The sequence below is a fragment of the Palaemon carinicauda genome, chromosome 14 (genome assembly GCF_036898095.1).
Source record: "Palaemon carinicauda isolate YSFRI2023 chromosome 14, ASM3689809v2, whole genome shotgun sequence".
Classification (NCBI taxonomy): Eukaryota; Metazoa; Arthropoda; class Malacostraca; order Decapoda; family Palaemonidae; genus Palaemon; species Palaemon carinicauda.
This window is the reverse complement of record NC_090738.1, coordinates 42065356-42078860: the sequence shown is the minus strand read 5'-3', so window position 1 is coordinate 42078860 and position 13505 is coordinate 42065356. Positions and strand designations below refer to the sequence as shown.

General features: G+C 33.3%; 1 protein-coding gene and 1 long non-coding RNA gene across 4 annotated transcripts in view; both read left to right on the top strand.

Annotated features, from left to right (window-relative positions):
- Positions 1-6409, top strand: part of LOC137653178 (uncharacterized) — a 95155-nt gene extending 88746 nt beyond the window's left edge. The window contains exons 2-4 of one of the 3 annotated variants that reach the window (XR_011046417.1): positions 2521-2622; positions 3458-3670; positions 5161-6409. Coding sequence is in view for 2 of the 3 variants with exons in the window: in XM_068386560.1 (XP_068242661.1) it covers positions 2521-2622; positions 3458-3618 (263 nt within the window). In the remaining variant the exon portion in view is untranslated. Of the gene's footprint in view, positions 1-2520; positions 2623-3457 lie in introns of all 3 variants that reach the window. The other 2 variants (XM_068386560.1, XM_068386559.1) reach the window with 2 other exon arrangements.
- Positions 6410-6474: 65 nt separating this feature from the next.
- LOC137653552 (uncharacterized) lies at positions 6475-9273 on the top strand. Its single transcript, XR_011046516.1, has 2 exons — positions 6475-6625; positions 6674-9273. It is a non-coding gene; the product is annotated as an uncharacterized lncRNA (long non-coding RNA).
- Positions 9274-13505: the final 4232 nt, after the last annotated feature.

The window sequence follows — 13505 nt, the reverse complement described above, 5'->3', positions numbered from 1 at the left end:
TACATAAAATCTAGGTTAATGTTGATCTGCGAACTTCGAATTTGTGTCCATGATTCAGACCAGGACCCACATCTAGGTGGGTTCGGATTTAAACTATTTGTGCTTTGTTTTTGGCACGTATGTTCATTTTCATGTTCGGTGGAGACTTGTTTTTTTTTTTCGTATCGGGATAGCTAAATTGTGTACCATCTCATAGAGTGAATTGGGAGTGAAATTTTGTCGAATTTTTTCATGTAACTTATTGAGAAAAAGTTTTATGTATGAATGTATGTACCAACTCCTATCAAGTTTGAATGCATATTGCGTGCTTAATTATTTGTTGATTATCATAAGTTTCAACATATTTACAACCAGGTATGAACCGCGGTAACGTCAAAGGGGGGGGGGTTGCTATGGGTGGCTTCTTGTGGGTAGGGGGGGGGGGGTGGTTACTGAGGAGTGGTCAGTATTTGTGAAAGGGAAATATTTTTGGAAGATATAAATTATGAATCAAATTCATGTACATTATATGAATTAACAGTGAGAAAAAAATTATATTGTTACCTCAAATTTAGCTAAAGTGTTCTTAATAGGCCCCACGTTTATTGAATTGTGCTACGACCTTTTTATTTATTTATTTACTAAGTGTATTAGCTCGAACCAAATATACATAGTTTGCTTAACTATATTGATATATTAGGTTAAATAATTTACTTTAAGGGCTGTTTTCATGGTCCTATCACGCTGAGGAACACTTGAGCCCTGCAGGGCCTACGATATCTGTTTGTCATATTAGGTGTTTATCGTATCATACATCGTTTTCCGTGTTTATTGTTAAATCCGCATAATATCGAAGCACTCGGGAAACGAAAAAAAAAAAAGAATCTTGCAGTTTCTTCTTGAAAGCCTTAATATCTTCAGTCTTTCGAATGTATAGTGGGAGCTTATTGTATAGTCATGGGGCCGCATAATTGAAAGCTATAGAACCTACAGTAGGCATGTACAGTATATTGGTTCCATTACCTCGAAACTATCTAACTATTCTCGTGTCAGCACAATTTGTTGGCTGCACAATATGTAGCAATTCTCTTAAATATTTTGGACGTCCGGTTCTGATAACTTGATTCATTACACAAAGACCTTATTCTAGCTTAAATAGGCTGCCAATGTAATTTAATAAGTATTGGAGTGATCTTTTCTTGAGGTGGGGCACCTTTTTATCAATCATGCAGCTATGTATATTATGTTTTGTAATATCTTAAGTTGTCATTTGAGGTCGTAACAGAGCGAGTTTCAATAGTCAATTCCGGAAATAACACAGGACTTATCATAGTCTCAGTTTGCCTTACTTCTGGAGTGACGTAATTATGACGTCATTATAACATAACACAGAAAATGACGAGTGGACTTGTCCATTGTAGTATAATATAAACTGGAAAGAAATTATTTTCACACATCAAGGCCCGCCTGAACAGACTCTTAGTGTCTGATGGAGGGCGAGAAATAAACCCCTAAAAGTAATACCATTGAAGTCGGACAATCGTTTAGCGGTTGGTCCAAAGTTATTTCGGTTTGGTTTTGGAAAAATCGAGATTCGATCGGCGTTTCCCTTATTAGCCGAACTTACAACTAAAGGTAAAATTATTTGATTTTGAGATCCCTGAAGGTCCCTCACCCAAATTTTCTCACCCAAAGATCTGTCACCCTGATCGAGGATCTTTAGGTGATAGTTTATATTTATAAAACAGTCATAAAATCAAAGTAATTTATTGAAACGTACGATAATTCCTTAAATGTGAATATGAATATTATGCAACGATACGTTCACATAACTTCCCAAAATGTCACATGAATTACTGCAGGTATGAGTTTAACCATTCTTGCAGCCACGCATTGGCTTTATATAGCATGATATATCGATTTCTTTAGTAATCCCAGGACCGCCCAACGTTACTAGACTGGCTTAGAAGTATGAAACACACATCCCACCAAAAAGCTGTTGTAGTCAATCGTAGTTTTTTCCAGATAGGTTTACTTAACGTCTTGTTTTTGTTCCTCCAATTCGTTCACTCCAGGGATACATGTTATGAAGTATAAACCCAATTCTGCGGTCACAATCTATAACTATAACTATTGACTATAACTATTATACTGTAGTGCAACAATCTTAGTGATTTGTGAAATTTTACTGAAATTTTAACTAGTAAAGTTAAGCAAAACCTCTTCAGCCCGTATGTTCCTGTGTACTAGTACCCCCTCATTTATGGTCAATAGTTTGTGTGGTGTTTTTTGACAATTTGATTAATACAACCAATGAATTATGACTTGTTCAACAAATTAACGTCTTGTATTTGTTCGGGCTATCATTGATATCTTTTAACTAGTTTTTTATTAATTTTAGTAAACTCAGCTGTTGACATTGGATAGTCAACTAGTAATAAGTGTCTTGAGTTTGGAAAGAGTCTTTAACTATTTTGGGGAAATTTTAGCCAAGAACCAAAGTAAAAATGTTGCTAAAATGTCCTTTTCAATTCTTTCCAGATTTGTACTCAAGTGACACCGAGGACTGGAAGAGGACACAAAGGCTGTCATGCAACAAGTTGAGAAATTGCAAGATCTTGAATCTTCTGTCTAGCCTACTGTGTAAGTATGACCTCATAAAAGATGAACTGATGCTGTAAACTTCGCTTGAATAGTGAATTTTTTTTTTAGGTTCCATGCTTTTTAGAAGACAGGTTAGATTTGGGGCATTTAGTGCTGGTATGAAGTTCCTCAATCACGTACAGAACAATATTAGATTATGTTGCGTAAATAACAGATATCTAAGATCTATGTGTTTTTAGAAATTGGTTTTTCTTTCAGTGAGAGTTTTTGTTCTTAGTTTGAAACTGGAGTGATAGGCCTCATAGGATTCACCTAAGCTATGTTGATCAAACTATCATGAATTTGTTTTAATTCATGTCTTTTGATTAATTCCCGTAGTTGCCAAGATTTGATTAAATCAATGCCTTTTTTTGTAAAAAGAAAGATTTAAATGCAATTATAGTTTAATTCGAGATTTCCATTTAGATATTAGATAAGTCACCTACTTTTTTTGGACAACAAAACTTAAGTTTACTTTTTTTGGCAAAATAATTTTAGGAGAAATTAGTTAAGTACAACGAGTTTCTTATAGTTTATATATGACATTTATTTTTGACGTTGTTAATAGTTTATATATGACATATCTGTTTTGACGTTGTTACTTTTAGAATGATTTATTGTTAATTTGTTCTCATTATTTATTTATTTCCTTATTTCCTTTCCTCACTGAGCTATTTTTCCCTATTGGAGCCCCTGGGCTTATAGCATCTTGCTTTACCAACTAGGGTTATAGCTTGGCTAATAATAATAATAATAATAATGATAATAATAATAGGTAAAAGCAGAAAAATCTGTTGAAATGTGCTTTTCAATTCTTTCTACATTTGTATTCCAGTTTGCTTGGTATGGTATACAGTAATTGGTATTCATATGACTGAAGTCCAAATGACGTGCCGTGCCCAGCAAAAAGTGCTGGGCAATCTAAGAAGAAGAAGAAATGACGTGCAGACGCTGTTTTTCCCCAAGTTGAGAAATTGCCTCCTGTCTTCTACATGAGCCTAGTTAAGTATATCTTCAATTATCTGATACTGCAAACTCCGTTTGGATGGTAAAATTTTGAAAATTGTTTGCTTTTTAGAAACTAGGTTAGATTTTTTGCCATTTAGTACTCTGGTGAAGTTACACAAGTACAGAGATGGAATGTTAGACTATAGACTGAGTAAATATCTAATATTGAAGATTTAGTATTTCTGGATATTGGTTTTCCCAGTGTATGAGAATATTTTTTTAGGAAATAGAGTCTTTAGATTAGCATTTAAGTGATAGGATTCACTCAAACTGTATACGAACAAACATTCATACAGAGTTTTTTTCTGAATAATTTTTCTTTTTCGTAAATCCCGTTAGTTAGAAGCTTAGATTAAATTCGTTTTTTTTTTATTTGTTATTAAAATAAATGGTTTTAAACTCAAATAGCATAAGTTTAGAGTTTAGTTCAATACCTCTGTTTAAGTGTGAAATAAGTCAGCTACATTTACATAAACATTTTAGATTAAAAAAAAATCAAATCAACCTTATCAGTGTGGTGCTCTGTAGATGCTAATTCAACTTAGTTTAATTTTTTTAGCAAAGGATTTTCTACTCATAATTTTGAGAATTTACTCTTGAAAACTTGATATAGGAACTCTAGCACATCTTTTTATCAGTTCTAAAGATATCCTAGATTTTTTTTTTTTTTTTTTTTTTTTTGGTCCTGTAATATTCTAATTTCTTCACCAAAATATCAAAATATATAGAATATCATAGTTTTTGTTGCTTAAGTCATCCTAATCAATTTGGAGCCTGGAATATCTTGCTTTTGGGTGCTTAAAATATCCTTCTTTTGGGGGCCTAAAATATCCTACTTTTGGGGCTTAAAATATCCTACTTTTGGGGCTTAAAATATCTTAAATATCTTACTTTTTGGAGACTTAAAATATCTTAAATATCTTACTTTTTGGAGACTTAAAATATTTTACTTTTTGGAGACTTAAAATATCTTACTTTTGGGGCCTATAATATCCTACTTTTAGTGCTTAAAATATCCTACTTTTGGGGCTTAAAATATCCTACTTTTAGGGCTTAAAATATCTTAAATATCTTACTTTTTGGAGACTTAAAATATCTTAAATATCATACTTTTTGGAGACTTAAAATATCTTACTTTTTGGAGACTTAAAATATCTTACTTTTGGGGCCTATAATATCCTACTTTTAGCGCTTAAAATATCCAACTTTGGGGCCTATAATATCCTACTTTTGGGGGCTTAAAATATCCTACTTTTGGGGGCTTAAAATATCCTACTTTTGGGGGCTTAAAATATCCTACTTTTGGAGGCTTAAAATATCCTACTTTTGGAGGCTTAAAATATCATACTTTTTGGGGACTTGAAATATCCTACATTGGGGGCTTAAGATATATTAATTTTTTTTCGGTCGAACTGATTTATTAAACATATATTATTGCTTAAAAATGACTAAAAACAGTACTAAATTTATATTTTATAAATCTTGATTAGTAATTTTCTGAGAGTTCCTATTAACACTTTCGTCTTTCAGGTTGATGTGGCCTTTTGCTTTGATGCTTAAAACGATCGAACCAAAAGGATGATGCATTAATGTGCATGGATCAGTCGACTCTCCTGGTAAAATTCTTCAGTGGGAGAAGATCAAGTGGAACTTCTAGAACGCCTTTTTGGGCATTTGTAGGAATGCCTCTTGTTTAAATGTGCAAAACCGAGCGGGAGAGAATAACTCCTGCATTGAACGATCTACATTGGTTACCTGTTAAGGCTAGAATTGAATTTAAGATTTGCTTGTTGACCCACAAAGTACTTACAAGTGATAAGCCTAAATATCTTCGTGATTGCTTGGTCCCCTACACTGAAGCTACCAGCGCCGCTGTAAGAGTTAGACATGCTAATAACCCACATAGACTATTCGAAATTAGTGTGAATCATGCAATATGAGGAAAAATGTTCAGTTATGCTGCACCGAGACTCTTCAACGACTTTCCACTCGATGTCAAGAATAGCACAAATGTGGCAGCTTTCAAGAAAAACCTGAAGACTTATCTTTTTAGAAAGTGTTATAATAGTGACCTGAAAACTATTAAGCCTGCATATAAATGCTAGCGAAATAACTGATAAGATACAGAGCAAAATATTAACTGGAAAGAAATGATTTTTTCACACACTAAGGCCCGCCTGAACAGACTTTTAGTGTCTGACGGAGGGCGAGAAATATACCCGTAAAAGAAGAAAAAGAAAGAAGTCTTATCTAGTTCAAGTATTAAGCCTTGGACAATGTGCTAAGTTATATTTTTAGCTTACTAATTTACCTAAATTCTTTCATTTTTAGTTTCATGAATTTAGTTTCTATAATTAAATTCCCATTAGAAATTGCTTTAATGAATAGTTGGTGACTTAAATTTGGTTGTGAATCAATTTAGGCCTTTTTAAAACAGTGTCAATAGCTAAGTTTGCAATCTTGCGTAAGCTAACCTGAAGCTTTTTAGCGCGAAATTATATCTCATGGTGGCATCTGGGAAAAATCTTATAGTGGAAATCCTAGTTATGAAGTTTCAGATATTCCTGCAGGAGTTATGTCAGGCAGGAGTTATGTCAGGCAGGAGTTATGTCAGGCAGGAGTTATGTCAGGCAGGAGTTATGTCAGGCAGGAGTTATGTCAGGCAGGAGTTATGTCAGGCAGGAGTTATTTTATTTCAGGTAGGAATCATTTGAAGTAGGAGTCTTTTCAGATAGAGGGTGGGCTATTTCAGGTAGGAGTTTTTTCAGGTAGGAGTTTTTTCAGGTAGGAGTATTTTCGGGTGGGAGTATTTTCGGGTGGGAGTTTTTTCGGGTGGGAGTTTTTTCATTTCAGGTAGGAGTTATTTCATTTCAGGTAGGAGTTATTTCATTTCAAGTAGGAGTTTTTCAGGTAGAGGGTGGGTTATTTCAGGTAGGAGTTATTTCAGGTAGGAGTTATTTCAGGTAGGAGTTATTTCAGGTAGGAGTTATTTCAGGTAGGAGTTATTTCAGGTAGGAGTTATTTCAGGTAGGAGTTATTTCAGGTAGAGGGTGGGCTATTCCAAGTAGGAGTCATTTAAGGTATGTTTTTTTCAGGTAGAGGGTATACTATTTTAGTTAAAGACTGGAATATTTCAAGGAGTTATTATTTCAGGTAGTACTTTCACGTAGAGGCTGGGATAGTCAGGTAGGAGTTCTTTCAGGTAGAGGCTGGGCTTTTTCAGATAGAGAGTGGGTTATTTCATTTAGAGGCTGGGCTATTTCAGATAGAGGCTGGGCTGTTTCATTTAGAGGCTGGGCTATTTCAGGTAGAGGCTGGGCTATTTCAGGTAGAGGCTGGGCTATTTCAGGTAGAGGCTGGGCTATTTCAGATAGAGGCTGGGCTATTTCAGATAGAGGCTGGGCTATTTCAGATAGAGGCTGGGCTATTTCAGATAGAGGCTGGGCTATTTCAGGTAGAGGCTAGGCTATTTCAGGTAGAGGCTAGGCTATTTCAGGTAGAGGCTGGGCTATTTCAGGTAGAGGCTGGGCTATTTCAGGTAGAGGCTGGGCTATTTCAGTTAAATTTTAGTATAGTGATATCTTCAGGATTTATTTATTTAATCCAGGGGGATTGGACATTCAAATCATGAGATCCTAAAAGCAAAGTTTTCCTAAATATTTTATTTACCAATTTTGACTTTCATGAATTAAGTATTTCTAGTAAGATTGGGAAAACCTTTGAGTATCAAAACAGTTTTTAGTTTGTAATCTATATTCTTTTTAAAGTTCAGGATATGGGAACATATTCGTAAATTAGTTGGGGAAATTTCAAACTGTAGTGTTATTGTATTAGGAATGAATAGCTTATATAAAATCACTAAATTATCTGGTGCTTAAACTTTCAGTTGATGGAAATAAGGTTTTAGTTTTTAAAGTAGGCATAATTTATATCTTTTTGTGGCATTTAAATTGAGCTGCTTTAAATGCTTATTTCAAGGTGTGTTCGTGTTTAGCCTTTCAATTTTTCTTCTTGTCCTATAAGTTTAAGATTCCTTAACACAAAACCATTCCAAGTTTCAATAGTATATCTTGGATAGTTGATCCCCCATACTGTATTTCAAATTCTATAATGGGTAATAACTAGAAAATGTATTTGAAGTAATCCAAAGTCTAAATACACTATTGCTCCTATATTTGAAAATTTAGAGTAAATATTTTGATGTCTCTAATTTATATAAAAACTTATCCAACTTTTTATTCTTAATTTTGTAAGATTTAGTATTTGATGAAATGTCCATCGTTCTCCCCCATGTTAAAAATCTTAAGTCTCTCTCTCTCTCTCTCTCTCTCTCTCTCTCTCTCTCTCTCTCTCTCTCTCTCTCTCTCTCTCCTTTTTTCAATATCAAGTTATTGTATAGAGAGGATTCTAGGAGTATACTGTGAATGAAAGAAAAAGTTATAGAATATAGGTATATCAAAAAGATACTGTAGGCCTGCATGTTTTTCAGATTTTAATTAGATATTGCTAGAGAAGCTTAAATTAAAGTTAGGAAAAATGTTTCTAAAACTTTGTGCTTTTGGGAAGGCCGAAAGGCTGATTTGTTGATTAGTATAGATTTAAATACTAAGAATTAAAGTAGGACTTAAACATGCTGGTTAATACAAAATAGTGAGTGTGTGAAATTGAAGGGCTTTGGCTAGTATTAGAATTCTTCCTCTTGTCTTAAGCTACATGAACACACCTTGAAATTACCTTTGATTTTTTAAAAATGACTCTGGGCAGTGTTTTGGGAAATCTTGCAAACGGGTTCAAATCATATTGTTGGTCCCTCTAATACATAACTAAAATTTCAGAACTCCCATTCCCACTCCTTGATCCTTCCCCCTCCCAATTTGGAAAGATTTTAAAAATAATTGAAGGGAACGTTCATATGACTGAGCCTCCCTCCCCATCTGCCCCCCTCCCTCTTCTGGTATCAGTAGGCTATTTGCCATATTCCTCACCACTGAAAGGCCAGAGGGCCCATGAAGTATCTCTCTTGCTTTTGACTAGAACCACTGTTCATTTAGGCTGTTTATGAGCTTCCCATGTACGGAACTCGTTCATTCTTTTGCTGGTTTAACGAGAGAAGGAGACTGTTAACTTGGTTATGTTTTATTGTCAAAATGCTAGATTTTGTCCTATGGTGAACATGTTCAATCCAATTTGATTTCCCTGAAATCTTGTCAGGGTAGATTTTGTCTTGTCAATTCTAGTCATGATTAATAATTCATTAAGGTTAAAGGATCTTTAAAGCCTCAAATTATATAAAATTTCTGATGTTTCACGCTTTTAAATAGTTTTGAAATTGTTTAAAACTTATTTCAAAAAATCTTTAATCTTGAATTGTAGGAGACTGTAATGTCAAATTGAACAGGTTTCTGTTATGTATACACTATAACTTCAATTTCAAACTAGATCAAATTTGTTATGTATTGTGTAAATTGAGTTGTTAAAAGTTTTTGTCAAGATAGTGATTTAAAATTTGTCCAAGAATATGAAAGTTTTCAATGTTAATGTGAAATTAGTAACTATTGCTTAATTTTTCAATTTTATCTTTCAATGAAAATCAAAATGTTAAAGATTAGTTAATTTAGTTTTAAACTTCTAGATATTTTTTTTTTTTAAAAAGTGTTGACAGAATCAGTCTTGCATTCCAGTGCTTTCTATTACACTGAGATACCCGAGCTCTCTGAAAAGGGGTCCAACTGGGATTATAAATGTCCCAAGATATCTGATTCCTACTGTTTCTGTTCATGACATATAGGAGGGATAAAGAACTGCTGTAGTCATTTTAGAAGAAATGTGTAATACATTCTTGAATATATTGTTGTAGGTATAGTTTTAGTTGTTAGTGTTTGTACTTGGGAGTTAACTGTCAATGTTGACTAGGGGAATTAAGGGATTATTAAAGTCCTTGTTTGTGTAATTCAGGATCAGGTAGCCTAGTTTAGAGGATGTTTATACAGGGCGTAAATAAGGGTTAAATTATACGGCTTCAATTTTATTTAGTTTAATAATCTCTCGGTTTGTTTCTAAAATTTATGCATGATTTGGCAAAGGGGTCCAAACTGAAGTTTGACTTTTTGAGATTAGGTTTAAAATAACTACTATGATACTGATGTACAGGAATGTATCTTGTGTAATAATTTACAAAAAGTACCTGCTCTGAAGTTATACTTTTTTGTGCAAGGAAACTTTGCAATTCAGAAAATTTAGACATAATCTGATAAGCCTCTGAAGCTTATACAAAATATCAAGTCAGAGCATTGGTGTTGTATTGTAATAAACTATATAACTCGCCAATTTCTTTTAATTTTACTGACACAAGATTTGAATGTACAATTTAGGTCGCTCACATGATCATATGTTCTACGCTATTTTTTCTAGACAACTAAAGCAAAAAACTGCTAGATTAACTGAAAGCTTGATAAATTCTGATCTGCTTATGCTAAAGTCCCTTACGCTTAAATGGTAATATATTTAAGATTAACGTCATAAACTGTTGATTAAACTGTTTAAAACTTTAGTTAACTTACATCTATGTTGAGTAAATATGTAGTAACTTAAGGTTATCTAAATGTCAGGATGGCTGATAACTTTAAATCAATCAATTAAGGTAATCTAAAACTAGAAGTTAGTCCACTAATCTTCAAAGCACTTTATCAGAATTTATGTAAGTACTATAAGAAAAATCCAGAAAAATAAGTATTTAGAGATATTAATATCTTGATGTTTCATGTACCCAGCATTTCAATTACAAATTAGCCACTCATTCTGTATTTGAAACTTGCAACTTTTCGAGTTATATTGAGTGTTTCAATATTTTCATATAGATGCTAAGTACAGAAAACCTTTACTGATTTGGTGGAATAGTTTTGCATTGGTTGACTTAGATTTAGTTGATAATCGGCGGAATTATCTTTATAACAAAATGGTAGTAAAGATTTTTTTTTAAGTGGAATTATAGTTTTCTCAAAATAGGGTTCAGTACACTTTTCAAATGTCTGCGCTTGCATTGATTTTAATGTAGATATTACCGTAATCTTAAGTATCTTGATGGGACAAGAAAAAGGTCAGTTTGTCACTATGTAATTCTGCAAATCTTTTTTAGGCGTAATTTTTATAATTGTTTCACGATTGTAAGCTCTGAGAGTGCACCACATAATGTTGCTGCTCTACCACTAAAAATCAAACCTTGTGATTGAATTTAAGAATTAATTGATACAGAACAATGCATTCCCTGTACATCAGTAAACTTGTAACGAGCAATGAACGAGTGGTTGGATTATGTCTGGTGTAAGTGTTACGAGGAGGATCTAGTCTATAGAAAAGTTAGTCTTGTACAGGTGTTGTCTTTAGTGAAAATTAGTTTAATTGGGTACTGATTTTAATAGATCTGTGTAAAGGTTACCTTGGAGGGACACTTAAAATAGTTTTTCTCTAGTTAAATCAATTCTAGCAAGTGTCCATACCCTAGGTTAACACGAAAAATTTAATCTAGATTTATATTAAATCATAGGAGATTGAGTTTAAATATTGAAATTAGGGCAAACTTTGTTTAGTGGGCAGCTCTAAAAAATTTATTTTATTTCACGAAGGACAATATTTATTAGTTTCCTTGCATAATTGGCCAAACGACAGTCTCAAATCAAAGGGTTATGAGAATAATGTAAATAATTATTGTGCCTAAATTCATTTCATAATTGAATCGTAGATTTCTAAGATTTTTGTAATGAGTAATTTAATGCATATATGAAAACGCAAATTCACCCATCAATCAATCTAAAGTAATTTCACTTGTTTTTGCAGTAATTCTTTAAAGATTAAATCTAAAGATTTTTTTTTTTAAATAGCTTAACGAGTTGCTCACTTTACCAGATTGATATATCCTAATGGCTTTTATCTATAGATTGCCAAAATCATATTACGTTATTTTATGAATCTTTTTTATTAACTTCTTACGTGGCCACATTAAGATGAGGCGATAGGCAAGGTGGCGAGTGTTAGATAAGCAGATATAAGAATTTTCTTTATTAATATTAAAGACAAGCTTAAGGTTTTTTATATAATTTGTTTCTAAGGGACACATTTCAGGGTTGTGCTTTTACCTTACGCAATGAAATTTACAAATTTACTAATGAATAAGATACTTAATATAAATCCTATTTTTTCATAAAGTTCTTTTAACAAATGGAATTAATATTTGATGAAAGAGTAAAGCCATTAGTTCATAATACTGGAATATAGACACTTTGCAAGTCTAGGATTAATTCTTTTCAAATCAAATTTGTTATCTTCACTATCTATGATAGTCCAAATGCAGATAATTTGGTTAGAAGCCAACCAGTTGGGCCACATCTAGGGTAACTAGAGATCGTCCACTATTACGAAGAATTTAACAGTTAAAAGAGTATTATTATCATACCCATAGATGTTTTTAACATTGTTAATAACCGTTTCAAACCATATAATGGCCTAATATAATTCAGTTTCCTAAATTTTAACTTTGACATTAATTTCATGAAGAATTTCTGATAATTAGACTCGAATTCAAAATATATTTAGTTCACAAAATACGTTTTAATGTAACTAATTTTCCAATGAAATATCTACCGACTATTAAGATCGTAAATACGAAGTTTATTATGCCAAAGATATTCCGTTGAAAGTAGACTGACTTAAAAGTATTCATATAAAAGAGGATGATTCCGAATAATTTAGAATCTCCTTAAGCTTGTCCATAGTTTATGGTTTAGTAAAAGATGTTCAAGAACATGTAATATCAATAAAATGTATTCAGGGCTGAGCATCGTGTGTGTGTGTGTGTGTGTGTCATACTATAGACTAATTTTTATCAAGTAGGCCTACTTTTCGATTAGTGTGTGTGCCTGTATGATAGGAATAAATACTATGCAATGTGACACTTAGGTAAAATGTATATTTGGTCATTAGCAACAGCTTAGTAGGTAGGCCTACTGTTAGATTAAGTGTTGGTCAGCTTTGTAGGTAGGTCTACTGTTAGTTTAAGGGTTGTTCAGCCTTGTAGGTAGGCCTACTGTTAGTTTAAAGGTTGTTCAGATTTGTAGGTATGCCTATTGTTAGATTAAGGGTGGTTCAGCTTTGTAGGTAGGCCTACTGCTAGTTTAAGGGTTGTTCAGCTTTGTAGGTAGGCCTGCTATTAATGTAAGTGGGTCTCAGCTCTGTAGGTAGGCCTACTATTATTTTAAGTGTTGTTCATCATTTTAGGTAGGCCTACTGTTAGTTTAAGGGATTTCCAGCTTTGTAAGTAGGCCCACTGTTTTTTAAGGGTTGTTAAACTTTGTAAGTAGGGCTACGGTTAGGATAAGGGTTGCTCAGCGTTTAAGAAAATCTTAGAATAGGCTCAATACAGGTAGCTTCAAAAAGGGACTTATTTGAGAATGTATTACACATGGAACTGAATTGACTTTTGTGGTCCACGTGCAAGGTTAATGTGTACTTCGGTCCGATCTGGCTATCTGCTAGGAGGAGTAGTAAGGATAGTCAGGGCAGTGGTTTGCACGTGTCTTCTCCTTTACCCGACTCAATCATGCACATGAAATGGGACGGATGAGAGAGATGCCTTTGGGCAGTTGTGGTTCCTGTCTGCTTTTGAGAAAGCAAAAGGTTTCTGGAGTTATCGATCGTGGTGGAATTGTAATATAAGACTGATGAGGTCTCCACTCCCACCCCAATGTTTTCACGTAATGATTGTTTCTAAACGAAAATTCAATTTGAAAAGAGATCCCCTTGCTCTGTCATTGCTTAAAAGTTCAGCATTTAAAATGTGAAAATTTGAAATTAGAATACTATAACATTTTCTTGAAAAAACA